Source organism: Micropterus dolomieu, linkage group LG18 (assembly GCF_021292245.1).
Source record: "Micropterus dolomieu isolate WLL.071019.BEF.003 ecotype Adirondacks linkage group LG18, ASM2129224v1, whole genome shotgun sequence".
Taxonomy (NCBI): domain Eukaryota; kingdom Metazoa; phylum Chordata; class Actinopteri; order Centrarchiformes; family Centrarchidae; genus Micropterus; species Micropterus dolomieu.
Window position 1 is genome coordinate 19,152,180 of NC_060167.1, and position 25,326 is coordinate 19,177,505.

At 38.6% G+C, this 25,326-nt stretch overlaps 1 protein-coding gene across 8 annotated transcripts in view; it reads right to left on the bottom strand.

Annotated features, from left to right (window-relative positions):
* Nucleotides 1-16,791: 16,791 nt before the first annotated feature.
* The window catches only part of LOC123987228 (SLIT-ROBO Rho GTPase-activating protein 3-like), a 37,285-nt gene continuing 28,750 nt past the window's right edge, over nucleotides 16,792-25,326 (bottom strand). For 4 of the 8 annotated variants that reach the window (XM_046075927.1, XM_046075924.1, XM_046075926.1 and 1 more), the window contains 11 exons: nucleotides 24,841-24,943; nucleotides 23,571-23,631; nucleotides 22,846-22,923; nucleotides 22,373-22,507; nucleotides 22,165-22,270; nucleotides 21,861-22,088; nucleotides 20,938-21,011; nucleotides 20,646-20,826; nucleotides 19,921-20,067; nucleotides 19,476-19,785; nucleotides 16,792-19,080 (listed from right to left, as the gene is read on the bottom strand). In XM_046075927.1, the coding sequence (XP_045931883.1) occupies nucleotides 18,613-19,080; nucleotides 19,476-19,785; nucleotides 19,921-20,067; nucleotides 20,646-20,826; nucleotides 20,938-21,011; nucleotides 21,861-22,088; nucleotides 22,165-22,270; nucleotides 22,373-22,507; nucleotides 22,846-22,923; nucleotides 23,571-23,631; nucleotides 24,841-24,943 (1,891 nt within the window). In that variant the 3' untranslated portion in view covers nucleotides 16,792-18,612. Of the gene's footprint in view, nucleotides 19,081-19,475; nucleotides 19,786-19,920; nucleotides 20,068-20,645; nucleotides 20,827-20,937; nucleotides 21,012-21,860; nucleotides 22,089-22,164; nucleotides 22,271-22,341; nucleotides 22,508-22,845; nucleotides 22,924-23,570; nucleotides 23,632-23,697; nucleotides 23,938-24,840; nucleotides 24,944-25,326 lie in introns of those variants that run through there. The other 4 variants (XM_046075925.1, XR_006829067.1, XR_006829068.1 and 1 more) reach the window with 4 other exon arrangements.

The following is a 25,326-nucleotide window of genomic DNA, read 5'->3' on the forward strand; positions in this document are numbered from 1 at the left end:
CTTTGCAAAATAACCACATAAAATGGCTGAAGTAGCCTGAAGCATCCCATTAGCCTTGACTAAATGTTACCAATGTGGCTGTGCTTTTCAGTCGTGTGGATGTGACAGGTAATGTTAATTTCCTCTGAATATGAACATTACATTAAGCTGATTGTGTGTTCTTAGTTAAAACTCGACAACTATATTTTTCAGTCAGTTAGGGTGAAGGTAACTTTGAGGGGCCACAATGGTACTGTAGTTACGACCAAATGATCCATTCCTGCTAACACCTCAGTACGATGCACCACCTAACTTGAAAGAACACAAAATATGAGCACATGTTATGTACAGTACATCATAGTAAGTATTAATGATTTTGTGCCACTTAGCAGCTGGTTCAGAGTTAATTGGAAACCATACAGTAGCAGCTAATAATTAGATACATGCTCACTAACACGGCACAGCCTATTCTCAACTTATCTAATTCTTAAATCAGATTTATTCAGGAACAGTTCGCTGGTTAGTCTGCTTTACACATCATTGCATACATTAGTAGCCTAATTAAACTGTAATATTTCTCTTTATTCTGTAGTTTTTGTTCTGAGACAAGTGCCTCTAAGAACAGTAGGTGCTATGTTCTTAGATTACTTAACATTATGAGCATTCATGTTCTGAGTTTTGCAGAATGAAATAAAGAAAAAAATTGTTTTTGTTAATATCTTTAATGTATATAATATCTTTTGTGCTGTTATTTCTACACGGTGATAGGCTACTTTTAAAGTGTGATACAAAGGCATGCTCCAATAAATCAATTACTATTTCTATTGGCCCAGTGTTTAACTACTTAGGGACTAGCCAATAAATTTAGCTGTACTGAAAATATTTTTATTCACATTTTATCAGTGCTTGTCAATGCTTAATGGGTGTCTTTCTGAGGTCAGTTTAAATTTTGCCTCGTCTTGTTATATTCTGAGATGTTTGCTCTCAGAGTTAGACCCTAACCAAAATGGAAAGAGTGGGTGTTGGTTGACCCAGGCCGAAAGTATGTGAAAGCACTGTAAAATAAATCATTGTTATATCATATATATATAATGTGATGACAGCACATGTAGTGTGGTGGGTTAAAAAGCAAACACACAAGAAAAGTAAGTGTCTGTAATCAGAACATAAGTTCTGTTTTCTTAACCGTCTGAACTCTGACTTGCTAACTTTCCCATATGTAGCTTTTAACTTGTAAAAATATGTATGTATGACAGCATTACATATTTTGTATCTGCCTGTTCCAACACTGCATTGAGTGAACTATTTAAAGCCAAGACCCTGTTTTTTATGGCCGCACCATTACTTTAAATGAAAATATTCTATATGGAAATGATCTTAAATGGAATTTAAAGCTCTGTGTGAATGAACAAAGTTTGTCCAAAAAACATGAGCTTGTATTATCTTTTAGACAATGAAACAAATAAATTGCATGAAACTAGCACAACATTGTTCTATAAAAATAACAATAACTGAGTCAGTGTGTTAGCTTTAATGTAGGCAGTGTAGGCTGTTTATTTAACAGAAACAGATACACTTTCATAGTAATCCAGTAGCAACATTTATGATTTAACACCAGGATCTGGTACATCAGTGGGAAGATTTTTATCAGAATATGAGCTAAAATTAAAATCCTGAGGGATATATGGCAGTGTCTTTAACATTCTGGGCTTATTCAATTTAAACAAGAAAATTAAATTCACAGCTCAACATTTTGGGAGTAAGTCTCAAGGCCTGTTACATATGGTGCACATTACCCTACCCATGTATATCCTTTCCTTCTGTGAAGCAGTTTTCATATGATTCTTATCATTTGTATCTGAGCAAAAATCTTTCAGTCTTTCAATTCAAGCAATGAAAAATGTTAGGCTACAGTATATCTGAGGCGAAAAGATACAACAAGTTCAATATATTCCTGACACATCAAAGGAATAGTTCAACAGTTTGGGAAATATGCTTATTTGCTTTGTTGCCAAGAGTTACATGAGAAGGTCGATACCATACTCACAGTCGCAAGCTAAATGTAAAAAAAAAGAGCCAACATTTTTGCTTTCGGCTTTGAACAAACATGAGATATAACGTGTTAATTAGTGAGCTTTAGAGATGCTGGGGACTGTGTTACCTTTGAACCGAGCTAGGCCAATGTTAGTTGTTTTCCCCTGTTTCCAGTCTTTATGCTAAGCTAAGCTAACCATCTGGTGGCTATCTTCACATTTAGCTTACAAACATGAGAGTGGTTCCAATCTTTTCATCTTCTATTTCTGAACAAGAAATAAAAAGTATACAATAAAGATTTTGTTGCAATTTAGTTATAAAAAGAATTCACAGAGCCTAACACTGTTACCTTAGACTCTTCCTGCATTATCTATCTTTCCTCGAATACAGTCCAATTAATTCGCCACAAATCATAGCTCTGTAGCAGATGAATTTACTGTCTCATCTAGGATACTGAAGAAAGGATACAGTGATAATGATACAATAACAGATGGAAATACAATGCAATTCAATTTATATCATAGAATAACAGGCATGCTTTTGTAACACTGTCTGCCAGCTTGAAGGCTGGTCTGAAAGTTTGTTTGTTTTTTGACAGCAAAACTGGTATGAGCAATACAAGAGTTGTTCTGAAGAAACATCATCATGATTTAATTTAAGTTTTTCTCATCAACTCTTGTTTGGATTTTCTGCCTGTAACTTATCACTACATCACGCAAGGCTGGAGGAAATGAGCGTTAGTCACAGGCTGTTGTTATGTTTACAGAACAAAATAAGATAGCAACACACACAGAGGAAATTGGATTGACTGGAAAGACCTCAATTTATTTGAATTGTCTTCTAAGTGACCTTTCACACATCTTGAGTCATTTAATGTATGTTCCTACAAACATGTACTCAGTGAGATATGTGAATGTATGTGGATTTATTCCCTATTTAATTATAAACGTTGGGATTGTTGAGCAACAATATATTTTTGCAACTTTTGTCATGAATTATATGACTAGGGTTTTAAACCCTCGGAAATGAACTATAATGTAGATGATTATTCACCATAAAAAGTCTTTATGGAAAGGTTTTAGACTGCTAACAGCAATATACATGTTTTTTTTTTTATTTTGCATAAAAATCTAAAGAGGATAAGAAAGATGAAATTCATTTGTCCATGACTGAAGTTATTGTCTTTATGATTAGTTGCTCATAAAACAACAATAAATCAAACAATAAGAAACAAACAAACAACAAACAAATCCACTTACCAGCTTGGTTGTGATGAAAGGTGGCTAACAACTGATCTTTATTTGTATTTCTCACACCCACAAAAGTATATCAGATGTTTTCTTTAGATATGGTATGATTAGCCATGAATGGAATATTTCCACCAATGACATCCAGACAAATTAGTTCCGCAAATATTTGCTTAAAGTGAAGAAGACATTTTTTAGGCCTGGAAAAGACAAGTCATATATCAATGACTCGTGCCTGCCGCAGCGTACAAGTGATATCTGTACATCTATTATATCTATGAGGCTTTTGTTTGTGTTTATTCACAACTTGTTATTCACAACAGTAACTTTTAAAACCACTGTCAAATCTTAAACGTAGTGACGTCTTGACTGGTGCAATCGTTATGAAAATTTATAGATATGGCATAGGATGTTGTCTTGTTAAAGGGGCCTCATTTTAGTTATTATCTACTGCTTTGCTTGAAGTTAACACTACTGGATTGGGACTAAGCATCTGTGATGTGATCTGTGACACTATAATAATAATAATACATTTTATTTGTAGTGCACTTTACATTTGAAGCAAATCTCAAAGTGCTACAGTTAAGATCATAAAAGCAAGGTAAAAACATCAATATAAATACAAATAGATAAAACAGCTTACAGGGTTAATTAAAACTCATATGTTCTGCTAAAAAGAAATGTTTTTAGTCCTTTTTTAAAAGTCTCAGTAGTCTGAAGTGCCCTCAGATGGTCAGGGAGGGCATTCCAGATCCGAGGAGCAGCAGAACAGAAAGCCCGATCACCCATGGTGCTGAGCTTAGTCCTGGGGGGAAGAAGGCGGTTTGAGTTTGGTGAGCAGAGGGATCGTGTTGTAGTTAGAGGGGTGAGTAGTTCTTTCAGGTAGGGGGGGTTGCATTTCCATAGATGCACTGGTGGGTGGGAAGGGAGACCTTGTATTCAATCCTAGCAGAAACGGGAAGCTAGTGGAGTGAATGAAGAGTGGGTGTAATGTGGTCGTACTTACGTACTCTCATCAGGATCCTTGCAGCACTGTTCTGAATATACTGCAGCCTCTGCAGACTCTTGTTAGGGATCCCGATGAGAAGTGCATTACAGTAATCCAAACTGACATTGATGGACTGAGCTACACTTACACTGCAGCTGGAGATTTTACTTTAATATGTGTGAGAGGCTAAAATATAGTCATAGAACTCACTTAAAAAGTGTCCATTAAATTCTTCCACGTATGCAGAGACTGCATTATTACAATACACTGATATAAGTGCAAAAGCTGTCTGAATTGTATGGACATCCCCACCAAGAGACCAGAAACTGAAATATATTTTCTGTATATTTTCAACAATGTCCCAAACAGAAGTCATAACATATCTGGAGGAGGCCTCTGAAAGAGATTTAACCTTGCTGAACTTTTGTCTGATTGTTTCCAATTGCAATTCAGAACTGTATTCAAGCAGTGTTCCTGCCTTCAAGAAGATACTGAATAAAGGCCTCCTCAGCATGAGACTGCAATCCTAAAGCTCAAGGACTTCAAACATACACAAAGCGGAGCGGTTGCAGTTCAGACTCTCTGAATGGCATTCAAAAAGCAAATTTTTTATACATAACAATGTTTGCATGTTCAAACTGTTCAATCATAACGTCATTAGTCAGATGAAAGCAAAAACCTTCTTTGATTCACATAACCTCCTTCAGCTAACATGAAATCTTATTCTAAAAAAAGAAAATCACATGATATTTTTAGTTCTTGTGTTATGGATTTCGCTGAGTCTCTTCCCAGCAGATCTCTGCAGATTGGTGGTCATTTCAATAAATAAACAAATTTAATTAGCTTTTCCAGTTATGGCTCTTTTGATCCGAGCTAACAAATTTGGACACTAAATAGCACTTCAAGCTCTTCAAAGCTACTCACAGCCTCACCACAGCGAAATAGTTCAGACAAGTATGCCAAATTTCATCTGCTCTATTTAAGAAAATAAGGCATCTTCTTAGGCAAACATTTTTAAATAGTCATGAAAGTTTCATAAATTTGATTATCAACATATAATCAACATTGTCACATAAACGGCAGCTCTTGAGATGAAAAATATTCTGCTTAGCATCAAGTACTCTCATAATAATACTGGTGAGACAGTCTGTCCATCTTGTCAAAAAGATCCAACTCCTCACAATATGCTGAAGTTGATTCACTCTGTCACCTGCCAAACAACATTGCAGGAGCTTTTGTTGTTCTAAGACAAATCAAATTATGCCTTCACGCATTTCTGGAGTGAATCTAGAAGATATTTGTAGCCGAGTCTTCTGTTTGTGCTGAAGAAGTTTATATTTTTGGACATGGAGGAGTTGAGGAATAAAGGGGAAAAAACTGTTTTTGCCTTCAGTTCCTGGTAATTGATGTAAATATTTATATGCTGGGTAGGATAAACTGTTTGCAAGGATTACCAGTGTATGGTTATTTAGCTGTAATTTGATAATCCAGACCCTCATTATTTCTGATCCCTGTCAAGTGGATAGTGGTCCTCTTTACATTAACTTTTTTGCAGGACGGGGTCTGACATGATTCCCCATCATGACCACCAAGGTCTAAAGAAAAACATCTAAATTGCTATTTGTTGCTCCAGCAGCTATTACTGTATGCAGAATGAAAAAAAGATTGAGCACTTGAGCTGCTTTAATGCAGCTATGGAAAATTGGGCATGAAAGAGGACTTAGATCTGCCTTTTATGTTTCAAGGATCGCATTAAAGCATGGGTAGTTGAACAATCACTGTCAGGTCAGAGGTCTATCTATCTATCTATCTATCTATCTATCTATTTATCCACTAGAGTGCAATAAAATACTCTGAGAAAAGCACCCAGTATGTGACATTGCCTTTTATAAAGCAATAAACAAAACTTGGAGTCTATAGCCATGTGAGTAGCTCTGTGATGTTACACTAAATGCTCACAATGCTACCATGCTGATATTTAGCAGGTATAATGTTTACTGTGTTCATCTTGTTAGCATGCTAACATTTGCTAATTAGCATTAAACACAAAGTATTGCTTAGGTTAATTAGTTAGTTAGCTTGGCCTGTATTTGGTCATAATTGGCAAATTAAAAATTTTACTTCATGAAAACACCAAATGGCCACTTAGGGCTTCTGTAGTATCCCATGCTTAGATTTCTAATTTTGTCATTTTTACCTTTGTGCTATGTAATGCTGTAAAAAAGTCCTGTCTCTTACTTTTCTGTATCATAGTGACATGCTCTGTCAACAAATTACAGTATGAACAGTGACAGCACAACTGTGATTCATGTCCTGTCTCCTGCAATATATTTTGTACTGGTGAAAGTGATATATGCCGTACAGAAAATGTGCAGCCTTCTGCATTTTCAATCATTGTCATCAAAACCTTAACAAACTTGTACATCAGAAAATACTTACAGACTACTCTGTTATATTGACAAGTGGCTAAACATTTTGACTATCTTGTTCGTAAACAATGACACATGGACTGGTCATTCTGATGGCACTGACAAGTTCACTAAATATTTACTTTTGAGAGATAGACTAAGGATTTTGAGCAAGTAGGCTAAAGGGCCTTTGCAGGTCAGCCACTGTGTTGTGTTGTGCTGTTTGTACTACCTGTTTCGAGAAAAGCACTTACTGTTTTGAAAATGTTAAGGATGATTCGAGAAATGTATTGTGCACTGCACATTACATGGTTGTTCTCTGTAAGCAAAAACAGGTTACAGTTACAGAATTCCTTATAGCTATGCAGTGTTATAAGCAGCCTGGATTGAATGCAGCAGGTGATACAACATTCATTATAACCACGAGTGTCTTGAGACTTGACTTGGACTCTAGCTCAAAGACTTGCTTTTTGTTTACTTTTAAGAGATAGACTAAGGATTTTGATCAAGTTATCAGCTTTTGCAGGCAAGCCAGTGTGTTGTGCTGTTTGTTCGATATGTTTCGAGAAATGCACTTACTGTTTTGCAATGTTAGGGATGATTCGAGAAATGGGCGAAAACAAGTGAGAAAAACTGTAAAACTATAACCATAAAGGAACAAATATAATCAACATCTGAGAAGATCAAATGGAATTGTGTTGTGAAGATGTTTTCCTTGAGTATCCTTAAGTGAGGTCAGGAATGCTGTCTAAACACATTTTTGTCCTTCAACCCTCAGTGCTTCTTTTACCCATGAGACCCTTGCAGCTTGGTGCCACTGTCCGCTGTGGCTGGCTACTTCTTCTCCACAGGAAGAGCAGAGGCTAAGCAAACAAACAATCCCCTGCTACAGTATTTCATATGTAACACAGTGCATCTCAAATGTGGGAAAGAGATCCTACATCTGTATCTCATATTAAGCAGAGACAGATGATATCCATGAAATCAATACTGGGGAGCTCTCAGCAGTGTAATGTATTGACAAGGTTTCAAGTTATTTAGGAGGTTTACAAAGCTCAATCCATATCAAATCTCAATCTGTGCTGCTCCTGACCATTTACATAATAGACCCACTGGACGTTATACTTGAAGGAAAGAAATTACAGTTATATGTTTAACAGATGGGGCTGAGTGAGTTCTCACGCAGTGAGATAATCCCAGTTGTCAAAACACAGTGGCTGAAGATATTTGCATTCATGTTGAAACAGAGATTGATTCCTACTTTTGATCACAGATAACAGCGATAACAGAGTGTCCTCGATCAGACCAGAAAGGAAGCATCACCTTAACTCACTTGACACTTCACCTTTGCCACACACTGTGGTGGAAGTATCCAAGTCTAGCGAAGTAAAAGTAGCCAATCCACCATTAAAAATAAAAGTCATAATTGTACCAGTATAAACATAAAGCAACAGCAATCAAGTAAATAATCAAAAGTAAAAGCACTCATTATGAATAAGAGTTTAGTTTCACTGCCAGTCAATTTTATACCTATTGTCTGTAGTTTTCAGGTTTTGGTGTGGGGATCATTTTTCATATTATATTACATTTATTCATTTAGCTGACGTTTTTATCCAAAGCGACTCACAATTGCTTTATATTTCAGAGGTTGCACACCTCTGAAGCAACTTGGGGTTCAGTGTCTTGCTCAGGGACACATTGGTGGATGTGTCACACACAAAAGTATGTGTCTTATCCACTTCACCATTGCCACCTCCACTTATCAGTTGAAGAATGAGGAAAAAAAGAGGAGAAAGAAGGAATAAAACAAGACTTGAAATAATAATGAATGGGAGAAGCAATTTGGAGAAAAATGAATTCTACCCAAATGCAAACACTGTATTAATGTTTTTTTTTGGCAACTTGGGGGCAGAAAAACAAGCTAATGGCACACTAACATATTATCACCATATAAAGTAGTAAATGGTGAACACGTGAGCAAACAAAGCCTATTTAAACATTCATCAGGATTGTTGCAACATTTATTTGAAATTGTTGTTTCTGTCCACGAGTATTTTGCAACCTGCGAATATTTGCCCGTCAATGGGAGTACTCCTGAATAGTTGGCAGCCCCATATAGGACCAAAGTTGGCTTCACTGCTCTCCATTCAAAAGTGGCTTTGTCCATTTATTATACTGTTTATACATTTTTCCTTGTGTCATTGATTCATTCAATGACACAATCCTGTTTTACTTTGTTACTTACCTTTGCTGTCGTTTCTGATCACTACCCTTGTTTGTTGTTTTTCGTCTTTGTCTCTTGTCAAGTGTCCCTGTGTTTGTTGAGTTGTCAGACTGTTCTGGGGATTTTTTCCTGTATCATTTGTATTTGTTTGCCATGTTTTTTGACTGCTGTTTTGTTTTTTAGACCCTTGCCTGCCTCTACACCATGTAAGCTTGTTCACCTCTTGTTTTATTAATTAATAAATACTGATAACCTGTACCTACTCTACCTAGGGGTCCTGCATTTGGATCCAAATCCCTTATTCTCTTGTGTCTGCGCTTGCTGAAACATGACATGTACAAACCATTTGCTCCATTGAAATTACCTATATGCCCTCTACAAAGTTATACAGTATCCGGAAATCAGTTTCTCAAGCACAAAGCAACCCTGTGTTAAAGAATAGCTTGAAAAGTTTTAATTTGAGTTTGAGGAGATTTATATCCAGATCTATCCCTCTCACCTGCAGGACACAGATAACCTGCATTTTTCCATAAGCGCATTAGTTCCACCAGCGATGGATCCTGAGACTCACTGAATGAGATATTAATCACTGTGACCTGCCAGAAGTATTTTGGCACTTTGATGCCTGCCTGTTTTCTCTTCTACTCGCTCTTAGGCCAAAATTCCTGTAGTCTGAGAGATTTAGTTGATCAGAACACTACATCTCCTGACAGTTACCTCAGCATAGTTGTTGCTGGTAATATCTAACAGAGCTAGGAAGGGGGTGACTCACCCTTCCACATAGCTCTGATTGGAAACAGACAACTGGATGTTTGCACCTTTTGCACAGGGGCACGAGGAGCCAGAGCCTGTATGGTAGGGGTCATTCTACTCACTTAATTTTCCTTTGACATGCTAATTTCAGGTCAGAGCACCACTTGTCTCAGGTGGTGTTACGAAACCAGAAAAAGCCTTCATTTACGATTTGCCACAAAATCTTTACCATGTATAATAAATGAATGAAGTAGGACAAACTGGTAAAATGGAAATAAACTGGATTAATTCACATTTTTTGAAACACAGTCTTTCTTTCTGAAAACTAATGAGAAGAACCGTACCACTCTAACGTCAGATCTTGGGAGTCAGGTGGCAGCTAGCCTAGCTAGCATGGCTCACTCTTAAAAATACACTATCAACACCTCTAAAACACTCTAATTAACACACGTGACGGCTGACCGTGACTCCAGCTGTGCTTGCGTTCTCCAGTGTTTTTTCTGTTTCTTTCTCGTTGTGTGTCTCTGTGATAGCTATTTGCTTTGTGGGCGTGGTCTATGTTCCGAGGCACCTGGCCCTTCTCAGCACCTGATGGCAATCTCCACTGTTCAAATACTCCTTATCTGCTGCCATTCATTGCCAAATTGTCTGTCTACCCAGTGTAATAGGCCAAAAACCTTTTCTAGTTTAACTCTAGTTTTTTTTTGTGTGACTGCTTTTGTAATGTGTTTTTTTTTTCCTGTGCTCCCGGATTCTGGTGCCAGCATCTCGAGTCAGCCTGCAGCTACTTGCCGCTTCAACTCAGACCATCTCTGCTCTCAGTTCCGCCAGACCACCATTCTCCAGCCATTCTCACCATTCTACCAGTTTTCCTTCTGCCATCACCTGCAAGCCACATTTTCTCTACAATTCAGTCACACTTTCTTGGCATTAATAAAGACATCTCCACTGAGGCCATGTATGCTTTTAGGTCTCTTTAAAATAAAATCTAACAAAATGTCTCCATTCAATCTGTACACAAACATAAATGTAAAAACAACTTGTGGTTACATGCTGGAACTTTTTCTTTGGAATCTGAGAGTGTTGTCTCTATAGACAAAGACACCCTGTATAAACCACAAGTAGTCATTCATGTTTGTGTAAAGATTAAACTAATGAGATAAAACATATTCAGAGAGCATTAGAAGTGTCTGTAGGTGTATTATCTTTACTTTGGAGAGAGACAGGGCTATACGCTAAGCTAGTCTAACCACCTCCTGGCTCTAGCTCAATACTTGATGTAGCTGAGATTGTATGCTGGACCATAAAAATCATGTTTTTATTCAAACCACACACTCATCATTGGTAAAGAAATGTAACTTTATTTAAAGTCTGCATTTCACTCTATTCACTTAAAGCAAATGAAAGGGGTCATCAAGGTACATTACCCAGACGAGTCTGATGAAGTCCAGAAGAATTTTCAGATTTTATTTGCATCATGAACTATTTGACAAAATCTGTCAAACTAGTCAGTGTGGAGAATAAACAAAAACAAAAAACAAGGGACTGTTTGTTGTAAAAGTGTTACCAAATATTTGACAGCAGTGTCACACTTGTATGCTTAACTGTTATGTAGATGAAGTGTAACAGTAAGTATGGATATAAAAGTTTGTAATGTCTGAATGAATCAGACATGGTTGGTCTGTGGTCAGCCATTAGTTCAGCTCAGTTGAAACTATACGCTCTAAGGAGACCTAATGGTGTGGAAGATAGGATGTGGAGACCTGCTGGAACCACTTGGAGCCTCTTTCAATTTTTATTGAAAGAGGCTCCAAGTTTTGCTCTGGCAATATGGTTTGGAGACAAGCTTAATCAAATCAGTTACTTTCAACCCATGTGTGCATGGATCACTTTTTCTTGTCAGGTTGCACTTGCTACAAATGCACTGATCAAACAGAACCATGGAGTTAATCACATTTATGACACTGATATGACTCTGGGGTATTTGCACGAGCGAGTGAAGAAGTTTTTCCAACATGAAGTACACCATACACACCTATTAGTATTATGATCAATAAACCCATTTCCCCTCTGACCCTGTTATTTCATATTGGAAACTTATTAGTTTTTACTAAGACTAAAACCCCCAAATGTGGAGCTGTGAGCCAGTTCAATGCACATTAGAGTAGCTGGTTGTTGACTTTGGATAAGTATCTTATCAATTAATTGCATGTTAAACAACCACAATGGGTTACATTGAATCAGACAGTTTAACTGGCTGATTTAACACAGGCCAATAGATCAAGCAACTGAGATCTGTAACCGCATGCCTTTGTCAAACAAATGCTACAACAAACATACGCCTACCTCTGACTAACGCACAAACAGACCTGATCAAATCACCAACAGATGTGTTATAAATGAAGGAAATAAGACAGCATTAGCAACGTTTACAAATTACAAGGGGGCATATCATATGGAATTGTTTTGTTGCATCTTGGGCTAAGGACAAATTAAATGGATCACATTACTTATCATTATTTAGGACAGTGGTTCCTGACCTGAGTGTCGCAAGATGAATCTGAGGGGCTGTGAGATGATTACTTCTCTGTCTGTCTGATTTAAATTTGAATTCGGGGTATATTTGGGAAATACTTGGGAAGTGTTTTTCTCTTAAGGTTTAATATTTTGGACATGAAGTTGGAAAGAGCAACAACCCTTTTCTGTGGCCAGGTTGTGTTCACACAGTCTACATGTAGCCAACACTTTTCTTAGTTTAGGACTCTTTATTGTGCTCAGGTCATTTGCCAGCGTGAATTCTGTTTTTAGGTCAACTCTTTTTCTCACGACTCACAGACATACCCTGTGATGAGGGGGCCCCAAGTAAACCATGCTTTGTACTAAAGGGGCTATTTTCAATATTTTTACATTCACATGACTACTTGCATGTGAACTTGCTCATAGTGAGGAACCCACAGAGAATTATCACCCAACTCTGCAGTCTCCTTCAGCTGTACAGTGCATTTATAGCATCTTTTAGGTAATTGTTTTGTTAGCTCGCAACTTTACTGTTTAGGTTCAGCGATAAAGGCTCTAAAAAGCCATTGTACACCACCTGCCCAGCACAAAACAACAGACAGACACAGTTAGCAACTAGCTGGTGAACACAGTTGAGCATTTTGCCATTAAGGGAGACAAAAGAAGTGGGAATATTAGACTTATATTTATAACGTGGACACAAACTCCCAGTGAATGCTATTGTTGCCCATTGTCTCTCCCTCAGAGGGACTGTTGCTTTCATTCTCTTCTACAGAGACTGTGGCAGTGCTAGCTTTGTTACTATGCCAGGAGCATAACATAAGTAGGAAATTAAAAGCTCTTAATGAATAAAAACAGTCCAATGGAACATTTATTTTGAGCCATAGGGTCATTATAACTCAACTGCTACTATACAGATCATGGACTGTAACATGTCAAGAAATGCCACAGTAAACAAGTGCATTTTTTTCATTTACTTATGTGCATATCACAACACTTATATCCTAATACCCTGTGGTCAAAGAGATGTATTGTTTGGAAATCCTGACGGGATTGATACCACAATCCCCAACCTTGTGTTAGGTGCAACTGTGGTGGCCTTACTAATCATATCACAGCAATAATGAAAAGGCCTTTTGAGCTAAGAAGCCACAGCCAGAATGCCGGGTATTAGTCCACGGGTGGTCTGTTCCTCTTTTGGCAGCCATCCAGGCCTCGAGCTAGGTCATAAACTGATTATATTCCCACTTTAATCTCAATAAACACACCTAAATGAGTTAAACCTGGTTCTGAGAGCTGGCCATAGAAGAAATAAAACAGCCACAATTACCTTAATCAGGATACAGAAAACAAAACAAGGCAGAGAAGACCATGTGTTTTATATATTCACATGCATCTCTATTTCTTATATTCTTTTTTTTAAATCTTATATGTATTTTAGCTGTTGATAATCTGTAGTAATTCACCAGTAACCACTTATTTCAGCTCAGGTTGTCTTTCGGGGTGTTGACCTAAGCAAGTCATCCAACTGAAATGATCAAATTGTGTGCGACTGAACTTGGGGTGGGCGTGATGATAGAGGGCTAGTCGTGTGCGCACTCATAAGCCTTACAGATTCAAAACACAAGCAAGAACTAGTTTCAAGAACAGTGGCTGAGGTGCTCTTAACATATTGTGTATGCTTTATTTCCTCAACAATTAGGATCATGTTGGTTCAAGTAAGGGAAAATAAACAAGCAGCTCCAATGATTTCCAACTTTTTTGGATGTGACCCCTTCTAAAAGAGCTGTGGGGCCCCTCATCATGTTTCTTCGTTTCTTGTTGCAGTTCCCCCCAAACAGATACAGTCCCCTCCAAAAGTATTGGAAAGGTAAGGATAATTCCTTTGTTTTTGTTGTTCACTGAAGACATTTGGGTTTAAGATCAAAAGATGAGTATGAGACAAGAGTTCAGAATTTCAGCTCTCATTTCCTGGTATTCACATCTAGAAGTGTTAAAAAACTTAGGACATATCACCGTTTGTATTAGACCACTGCATTCTTAGGTGAGCAAAAATAATGGAACAAGTAATCTTAAAGTAAATAACATTTTAGATTTGGCGGCAATCACCAAACTGTTGCATTCTTCATTTGTGATGTTATTCCAGGCTTTTACCGCAGCTTCTTTCAGTTGTTGTTTGTTTCGAGGTGTTTCTCCCTTCAGTCTCCTCTTAAGGAGGTGAAATGCATGCTCTACTGGGTTAAGGTCAGGTGATTGACTTGGCTAGTCTAAAACCTTCCACTTTTTCCCCCTCATGAAGTCCTTTATTTTGTTGGCAGTGTGCTTTGGGTCATTGTCCTGCTGCATGATGAACTTCCTCCTGATTAGTTTCAATGCATTTCTCCGTAAATTGGCAGACAAAATGTTTCTGTACACTTTGGAATTCATTCTGCTGCTACCATGAGCCTGTTCCAGAAGCAGCCATGTAGGCCCAACCTATGACATTTCCTCCACCATGCTTCACAGATGAGCTTGTATGCTTCGGCTCATAAGCAGTTCCTTTCTTTCTCCACACTTTGGCCTTTCCATCACTTTGGTAGAGATTAATCTTGGTCTCATTAGTCCATAAGATTGGGTTTCAGAACTTTTAAGGCTCATCTCTGTACTTCTTTGCAAATTTCAATCTGGCCTTCCGATTCTTCCTGCTGATGAGTGGTTTGCATCTTGTGGTGTGGCCTCTATATTTCTGCTCTCTGAGTCTTCTTACAACAGTGGATTGTGATACCTTCATCAACTACTGTTGCTTTCTTTGGTCGACCTGTTCGACGTCTGTTGCTAAGTACACCAGGCCACCATCAGGCCATGGCTGGCAGGTCCAATGGCTCTGGTTGATTTTCCTTCTTTTCTCAGCTTGACAATGGCTTGCATTTCTCCCATGTTGGTTTATCCTCTTTAACAGGAAATGCAGTCTTTATAGGTTTGAACCAAGGATGAAAACTTAGACTAGTTATGCAGAGCTAATTAATGTTTGGACAATCAATCTAAAACACCTGGGCAACAAGAAACATCTGTCAGTCACATGTTCCAATAGTTTTGCTCACTTGAAAAATGAGTGGGTTCAAACAAACGGTGATATGTCCTGAGTTGTTTAACACATCTAGATGTGAATTCCACGAAATGAGAGCTGAAATTCTGAACTCTTGTCTCATACTCATCTTTTGATCTTAAACCCAAATGTCTTCAGTGAACAACAAAAACAAAGGAATTTGCCTTACTGTTCCAATACTTTTGGAGGGGACTGTATTTATCCTCTATACATCTAAGTCCAAACAACTACTACAAACAACTGCAAATTTTAATTCTTTCCTCTCCCAATAATCATCTCATTAACCCATCAGATTTATCTTGTGACCTTCTGAATAATACCCAACCCACAGGTTGGGAACCACTGGTCTAAACTTCATAAAACTAGCTCCACCTCAATCAGCTACAACAGTGAAATGCTTTTTACACGTTGTTACACATTAGTATTAACAATTAAAAGTTTATTTAGATGATAATGTTTCTATTATTTACTAAAGTATGATTTGTTATGTTGTTTTAATTATAAAAGATAATTTTTACATTGTATTGGTTACTTAAGTATAAGATTTAAGTACTTCTACCACCACTGGTATACAAACCGCGGTCTACTTGGAAAGAAAAACTAAGAGAATGTGTTCCTACAATAAAAATAATTTTAGTCTCTGATGTGTTGTTTTTCTGGCATCATTCACTGAAACTCTCAGAGTGCAATTTAAATACCAAAATATTAAGAGGTATGCTGAGTCAGGGCTTTCGTCACTTGATGAAACTCTGTGCTCCAGGATGACAATGACTCCATCCACAGGGCACAAGTGGTAACTGAATGTCAGCACATTACTGTCAGTGATGGATAAAATACTAAGATTCTTTACTCAAGTAAAATTATAAAAAAAATACTCCATAGAAAATCAAAGTTTAGCATTCAGATTATTTACTTATGTAAAAGCAGCCTTTTTTTATTATGTAAGCATAATATACTATTCTACAAAAGTACTTATAGGAATTTGATTATTACTGCAGTAATGTGAAGCAACATTTTTATGTTAGTTGGCGTGAATTAGTTCATTTTCATTTAATTACTAAAACACAGATATATTAAAACTGCACTTAAGTACATTACTTGAGTAAATGCACCACACTTAAGTTACTTTCCACCCCTGATTAACATTATTATATCACACGTGCCAGAATATACTTCAGAGGGTTGTGACCACCTTGTAAGGCAAAACCATAATCAAGACACCAAATAATGACATTTCTTATGGAAGCTGTTACCCTGCAATAAAGATCCACATACAAGTTAGTATTTCCTTGATTTTTATCTGTTAGCTGATGATGTTGACCAGTAGATGGTGCTTCAAAACCATTTGCCAGTACAGTATGAGTGAATTGTGCTGTGTGAAGTCTTGTATGTCATCGCAGATGTTCAGTGTAAAAAGGCCATTTAAGCTGAATAAATGTTTATAATGCAGTCACTGTTCTCTGTATAGATACAGTGCAGTCCACTGTTGATCCTCGGTCATCTGCATTGAGCTCTTTACATCTTTACGGAGCGCCACAAGGCAATAAAGCGAAAACTTTCTGTGAGGTTTCATTTATTTATTGTTTTGTTAATGTTTGTGCAAGGATAAGAGTTACAAAAATCTACAGACTAGACATGATAATATATCCTGTTCCTATCATACAACGTTATTTATACAAGCGTCCTTTAACAGTATGTATATATTCAATCCAATGTACCTATTACACTTTAAAGATATATTGATCATCCTTATAAGACAGATGACAAACACCATCAACAGTAAACAAATTCATCTAAAAACATCCACACAGCCTCAACTGCCCATGTGCAATCTACACATTATGTAAGCCTCAATGATACTGATGTGCTATATCATGTTTCAATTACTTCATGAAAATGAAAACACAGAACCTACAAATGCAGCACAGTTCCCTGTAGTGTTTATAAGTGCATTAGTCACTTGAGTTGTAAGAGAATGCTTTACCTGTATATTGAGGTAACACAGCTGATCTTTTTATATGGAGATGACGACATTATAAGAACATTTTACTGATTTTTCTCTTTATTTCCTTGTATTAGTTATATGAGTGGCATGTCTATAATGTCCACAATAAATGTCAATGTTCTCTGTGTAACTGTTGTCCTGCAGCCTGGTCTACTTCTGCCGTCCACTGACCTAGTCTGAGATTTAGGAATGAAGGAAAAATGTAGTTTTGGTTGAGATAAGATTCATTGGTCCACCGCTGGGGAAATGCAATAGAGAGGCAGAGTCTCAGGCTGTTGTTTATTAGTTAACTTTAACTATTGGCCAGTGATGCTGCCACTGCCGGTCAGATTGGCCGCTGACTGGCCAGACTGTAGAAGTGTGCAGGATTTTTGTATAATTCTAGCATTTATCAAATTTCTTTGTAGAAAAAATGGCCAATTCCAGTGAAACTTCATGCCGTCTATGTGTTTCTTTCAGCCCTTTTCAAATGTAGCAAGCACTTTAAAAATAAAAAAAGAAATACATAACAATTTTACTACCACTCAGTGATGCCACAGTCTCATATATGTCAAATAGTGTTTGTAATATTGATGCAATTTCCTTGGAGCCAGCATCTATTGACCATTAGAAGAACTTCAACTTCATGCAATTAAAACTTGGTTTTACATTCAGCCATGGACTGTTTAAAATCACTCCCTAGTTCACATACTCACATCTCCCCTTATAACAGACACTCAATAGTTTACTCTGCGGTGAACAATAAATTTAGATTTCCTGGCACTTACGAATCAGCTGCCATGGTGTCTGCCTGTTGGTATATTCTGTCACTGTGGAAGAGGCTCTCTAAGGAAACTTCACTGTCAATATAAATAGTGCCCAAGTAATTAACGTTCTAATAGACTACACAGACCATAAGCACAGACTGGAGCATGTCTACATAATGAGTGGTAAAATGTTCCCTTAAGTGTTCCCTCATAATGGAACAGAAACCAGATACAAAGTCCAAGCTCACAGCATTTTTGCAACCTAATAACATGCGATGTTTCATTGTCAGATTTCAGTAAACAGAAGTATTTTCCAGTGCATCCCTTTTATATTCAGCATGGCTATTCAGCATGGAGGCATTCTATAAAATTAGTTTCATAAATTTAAATCCTGTTTCTGTGTAATACAGTACACCAACTTGCCCGAGTCTATGTGTGGGCACACAGTTGTCAGGAACCAGCAGTAGCCGCACTACACTATACAAGCTTAGTGGTAAATATTCATCATACAGACCGGGTGTCAATGTTTGTTTTGCTGTCAAAAATAGATGTAGTGGCGTGATGGTAATCACAATCACTATGTATCCACTGTGTTCTTCAACCACTTGACTTGTGATTGACTGGAGCTACATGTTACCTTGTTTGTCTGAGGATGAGGAGGAGGTGGATGGTGATGGGGAAGGAGGTTTGACAGGAAAGACCCTGTCAGTGGGTGTGATGCCTGGGCTGCCCAGACCAGAGGAACTAGAGCTGCTGGAGCGGTGTGGTCCCTGGCCCTGTCCAATCACAGGAGCAGGCCGGACAGGTCTGACAGGCGGGGGCCTTAGAGGTGCATTCGGTCTACGAGCCGAAAGAGCAGGTTTAAAAGTGGTCATGGTCTCGGAGGAGGAGCTGCTGCTGCTACGTCTCTGGGCTGCATCTGGATCTCTGATCACCATGGTGTGAAGAGGGCTACCAGGTGGCTCCTGGGCTCCGCCTGTGTGTTTGAGGGGCTCCAATGTGTCCAAAACAACATCAGGGGCATGTTTGGCTACATTCTGTCGCTCCAGATCACGCAACTCACGGAGAGCTGTATTCATTGTTTTCTCTATGTCCTGAACATGAGTAGAAGGAAAAATGCTGATATTTAGAAATGCATATCAAACAATCAGACAAGCAGTAACTAAGACCAAGGGCAGAAACAAAATGATTTTAAGTAGGGTTAGTGAATTAATAATACAGAATTACATTTTGTTTATTATACAATTAAGGGTGCATGACAACCACAGTTGTAACATTGTGCTATTTTCTAGATTGATATAAATATGTAAAATGCAGGGAGTAGCATTCACATACTTCAATGTTTTGTTTTGTTTTTTTGGTGAGGAACCTCATGTGCCCAACCCAATTACAAATGGACATCCGTGACTAACATCAACGTGCAGTCAGTGGAGCTTCCACTGTATTTATTTCTGTCTATTTCAAAGTTCATTCAAGTATCAACACTCACCTCAGCGAGAGCTTCAGCCTCGAGTGCCTTGTGATCTCCTAAACTTGCATGCCGAGTGGTGCTGGGTGAAGACCGTTGAGAGTGGCTGTCAATGAAGGCCTTTCTATCTGGGTGGCTGCCCAGACCGCCAAATGTGGTGAGACGCCGCTTCTCCGGGCTGTCTGTTGGGCCCCTGCTAACAGCTAATTTGTGTGGGCTGCAGGGCCGAGGCATAACCCTAGGGGGCAAGTCTGCAGCTCGGCTGGGGCTGTGACTATCAGCGTCACTCCTGTGGCGTGGAACTGCAGCGCCATCTGACCGCACCCTCACCCTAAGAAAAATCAGTTTGATACTTTATTAGTTTAAATGTCTACACCATGTATACATTGTATGTATTGTGTGTGTGCGCTTGTGCCCCCTCTCACTACCTATGGCATATATCCCATGAAATTTAAACAAACCCCACCTTCCCAGTGCAGCTCCAAAGCGATGCTCAGGTGTGTGTTCGCAAGGAGACTGATGGTCATTTCTGGACGGGGCTCTTTCATCGTGGTGTGGTACACTGCTGGCCTCACTATCAGGCCTCTGAATGCTATCTGAAAATGCATCATCCCTAATACAGACAGACAGACAGAAGAGACTGATCTCAATTAATGGCTTCTGTCCTCAGGAAATGTTAAAATTGGCCTTTACTTTGAGAGATCGAACTTTGGTTTTAATTTTGTTACCTGCCCTGTGACAGAAAAGTGGTTATCAGGCAAGAGGCTGGAGCAGAAATTAAAGTCAATTTCGAGGCATTTGAGGATTTACCCAAGTGCTCCTCCTTACAATTTAACAGCTAATTGCTGATTGGGGGCCATTTGTTTCCATCACAACTAGTTGCGTCAAGGCAACAAGAAAAACTCACAAGAAAACAGGAGCATTTCATTAACACTGACGACTCCAGAGGCCATGGTTTTTGAAAACACAGTTCGTGAGGATGATAACAATAGATGCATTTTGGGAAAACAGAGCAACATAAATAATGACCAAGCCCAAAGTAGCTGTTGCCCTGCAGCAGAACCAAGGACTTCACGACTGGATCACTTGTCTGATGCTGTTTTATACCAAAACATTGCCTGTTCAATATAACCCAAATCGTTTTGCGATTGTGTTTTTGTGGCCTTCACAGACCAAATGTATTTTACTCACATGTCTTGTACAACAATGTACTGATGTGGAATCAGCCCGTCCACACCGTTATGTCGGCCCTCCCACCAGTCCTCAGAGGCTCGCAGGTAGAGTAACAGAGAGGCTCCTTTCTTGAAGGAAAGCTCTCTAGGACTTCGGCCCACGTAGTCAAACTTGGCTATGGCCTCAATTTGCTCCAGCTCTGCAATACAGAGAATACAAATTACAATACAAAGAAATGTGACAGAATCCAATTTGAGACATTGTTTCAGCTCTTACAGGTACGGCTGCAGTCCTTACAGTGGCGACTCACCATCATCACTAGTGTTGGGTCCGGTACCATTGTCTACCTCGTCAAGAGCTCCTGGCTCACTGTGTGGGCTTTCACTGAATGGAGGAATATGTAGTCAGAAACACAAAAGAATAGACAGAGTCCTTCATTCCCCAATTTATACAAAATGTGCAAATGAAAGACATAAAATGTCTGACTCAGTATGATTTTGGAGTTTCTCAGTTGTCAACACAAATGTTTTTTTTCTTTCAAATTATTAAACACAAAAACAATATATAGAAAATGAAAACTAACTCTAAACCACCTTCCAAATGAAATCTGAGATTCACAACTCGATTTAGCATTCAAATAATAAATGCACAGTAGAATACATCTTTGTAAGACCCAGTTGAACAGTTTGTCACAATATGGTTGTTTGTGTACGCAAACATAACAATAACAAATATAATAAAATACTGCTGCTACATGGTGTCCAACAAACTAGACACACAGAAACTACAGAAAACAGAACTACGCCTTATGTTGGGTTTCTGTCTTGCCACAGTGTCCACAGGATCTGATTTACCTGACTAAGTAGCGGATAAAGTATCACATGGTATAATCTGTCCACAGCTCAATTTTGTCACTCTAGAAGCACTTCCTACATAACTAGAATATATTTCAGCATTTACGAGTGTGCCAGATATACAGCAGTGTGCATTCTGCCTAAGCCTTAAGTTATGGTAAAAAGTAGAAAATGTATACTTTTTTCTGTTGGGTTGATAACAAAAAAAAATGGGCGGCAAATGGCTGCATATAAATAGATCTTTTATCCAACACACTTCACAAGTTGGGATCAAACTTATGCTTGTGATTAGTGGACTATACTTACTCTACCGCCTGAGCCACAGCCGCCCCATATACCATACATTAACAACATGTTGGGCAGCTTGTCTAGCACTTACCAGTACTCTTCCCCAACAGCCATGCACTTTTCATACACAGGTCCTTCCAACTCACGCTGGGTTGGAAAGATGGCCTCATGGTGGATGATAATGGTCTTAATAACCTCGTTAACATGCGCCTGGCAGGACACAGGGTCCTGCTCATCTGGTATTGGCATCAATGTGGGGCCAAAGCAAATAGCCAGGTTATAGGGGTCCATCATGTTCTCATCACTGTACTGAGAAAGACTACAAAGATTGCAGAAGCAATTAATATCACATTTCTAAGTGTCAAATAAGTGAAATTTGTTGTGACAGGACTTACTGATTTAGAAATGCAAACAGGTATCTCATGACGATGATCACAGGCCGCTGAAGGGTCACAATTATCTGCTGGAGGTGATGAGCTCTTTCTGCACCCGAGTCAAGCTCTGAAGAAAAAAAGAAAGAAATTAAGAAAGAGCAAAAAATGTATAAAAAAAACTACACTAAATACAAAAACCTTTTCAGATGTTCTATTGAATGTGTCTCACTGGTTGTGGACATGAGGTCGAGGAAACGCTCCTTGGGGAACAGTGGGTTTTCCAGACCCCTGAAGTAGAGCTTAAGAACGCCTGCCACAGAGTTGATGTCATGATCACTCTGATCATCCACCAGAGGATCCTCTCCTATAGACATAGCATACATTTAATTCACTCATTGACCCTTCACTGCTATCATTGTTCATGTAACATGGCACTGAGACAATATAAACTACGTGTATTTCAAGTTGGGGGGTTAATCTAAACATTGAGAGCGCAGTTATGTTTCCTCATTTATTATTGGTCCATGATGCTGATCTTACGTATCATGCATCTAAAATGGTTTACATGTCCATTAGGGGGCTACATGTTACATATGGCGGCTTTATTTGCACTTTAGAGTCCCGCGGGAGAGACTGTGGCTTGTGAGGTGGACAAAACGCAATTTAAAATCAGTAGAGAGAAAATAGCACAGTGGGACTAACCTCTTTCAAATGCATTCTTAATGTCATTGACTTCGACCTGGGAGCCTGGAACTCGAAATATACCTTGCTGCTGAAGACCTGTGGACAGATAGAGCCTTTAATGTAAAATTAAAAACAAAGTCCTTTCATTTCATTTCTTTGTACATTTACTGTACAGAAAATAGTAACCTAACAGTATATGCACAGCACTTAAAGCCAAAAGGTCAAATCACATAAACAAACAAATGTATAAAATAAAGCATCTAACAGCGGGTTAGTTTAAGCTACATTGTGAGTGTGGGTATGTACTGTATGTTTGTGACAGAAATGGTGTAAAATGGAGTAAGCCTGAAAGACCAGATCAGACTGCAGCAGCAGCAAATGAAAGAAAGAAAGAAAGAAAGAGTTATGAGATTAAGGTTGCCCCCTGCTAGAATATTACTCGACTAATTAATGATTAAATCCTTGGTTGACATTTTTAGTGAATTAGTGGTTTTTTTCCCTGGTCCTTTTCATGGATATTGAAGCATTTATTTTAAAATAATAATCACATATCTGTCTTCACTATAATATTCACAAACACGCTTTTGTCATTAAAAAGCACTTGCAAAAAAAAAAAGCACGCTAAACTAACAAAAATGTGACCTTATATAAAAAGACGGTGAGACGGAGTATGAGAAAGCTCAGGTTACTGTGTCCACAGTCATTTTGAGGAAAGACAATGTATGAACACAACAGGAACCTACCATACAGATTGATGTATCGAACACAGCTCTCAACCACCACTGGTATAGGCTGCCCTGAGTCCTACCAGACAGATTCAAATGATCATTATTGGAAGCACATCAACAGAAAATAACAGAAAAATAGTCATGCCAGCATTGTTAGGCATTTAATGATTTTTTAAATAACTGATTTTAAGTGTATAGAACACAAATAAGAATCATGTTAGTGTTTGCACCACCATATATTACTATTACTACAGTATTTTCACAGGAATGCCAACAGGACAGAGGCACAGAAATGTTGGTTAGTGTACTGAAAACAGTGTGATGAACCCGCCCTGCTATAAGACAGAGTACCTGACTCCTGGCACGGACATTCCGTCTTCCCCTGGGCAGAGAGCAGTAAGGCACGGAGACAGAAGAAGAGAGGCAACAATAACCACAACAGGTTAGTGAGAGAGACAGATTGTACAGAGATAGAGAAAGAGGAGGCCTGGCCTGAGAGAATAGCCAAAGCATCGGTGCCTTGTGGGGTGTGAGGACATGGCTCTGCGGGGGAGTGTGTGGGGAGGGAGGGTGCTACCTGAGAGGATAGGGGGGCTACGTATAGTAAAGCATTTTTTACAGCCAGAAAGGACTGTGTGCCCATCACAATCTCCTAAAGCGCAAGGTGTCATTAAACTACACTCTTCAAGCGGAAGAAATTTCACTTTATTATCAGTTAAGACAATTAAAAAGAGAAAATTGTAATAACTTAGAACCCGGAAAAGGGGAACATTTGGAAACCATTAAATCGCTTATTAAAAATGTTTTTCTGCCAATCAACTAATAGGTTAAGCTTTACGGAATCCTGATGTTTATCGCCACTGCTGTTGAAGCGTACTATGTCTAACTGGCCCCGTTTGATTGAACAGTAGAGTGAATGTGGCCATGTGTTTATTTGCATAGCCTAGCATGGCTGGTGAATAGCCAACTGAAATAAATGAGGCCAAATTAACTCACTGTCTGGAACTCACGGGAAACAGAATGTTAAGCAAACCCTGCACCAGTGCAGTTCTTAGCAAATCAAACAATTTTCACACCTTCAACTGATGTTCAACTGATTTTCACCTGAACCTGTGTTTTCTATATCCTTAAGACTGTGAAGACAAGGCAATGAGCAAGAGGAAAGTCAGTGCATGAGTGAGCCAATGTTTGGGTAAAAGAGTGGGCAAAGGCAAGAGATCCCCCAAGGACTGCTAGCGAGACAGCTGAGCTCATGGAGAGACAAAGAGCACAGATAGGCTAATACCTGAATGAAGGCCTCCATATTGCCGTTAAACAGCTTACGGTTAAAAATGGAGTGAGGTCTAGCCTTCCGCATTCTCTGGGGTTTAGGGGGAAGAGTGGGGGGCCTGGGGAGATGGTGGGGGGGTGTATCGTTGGTACATGGTAAATATGAAGAATAATGCAACTGGTATAATTACACATCAAAGTACTTACATTTCTTCTAAAATGTATTTGTTGCCATGTCTTTACCACAGTAATTTTCCAAAAACAACAATGCTCAAAAAGTAAAAGAATGGTTTGATTATTTGGGAAATATGCTTATTTGCTTTCCTTTCCAATGGTTAGCTTAGCACAAAGAATGGAAACAGAGGGAAAACAGCATGCCTGGCTCTCTCAAAAGTTTTTATGTATCATCCGCAAAAAATAAAAGCTGAAAAATTGACTTTATACTAGCTATTTCAGGTCTGTTAGTGGTAGATTATTTTTAGAGAACTATCATGAGAGTGGT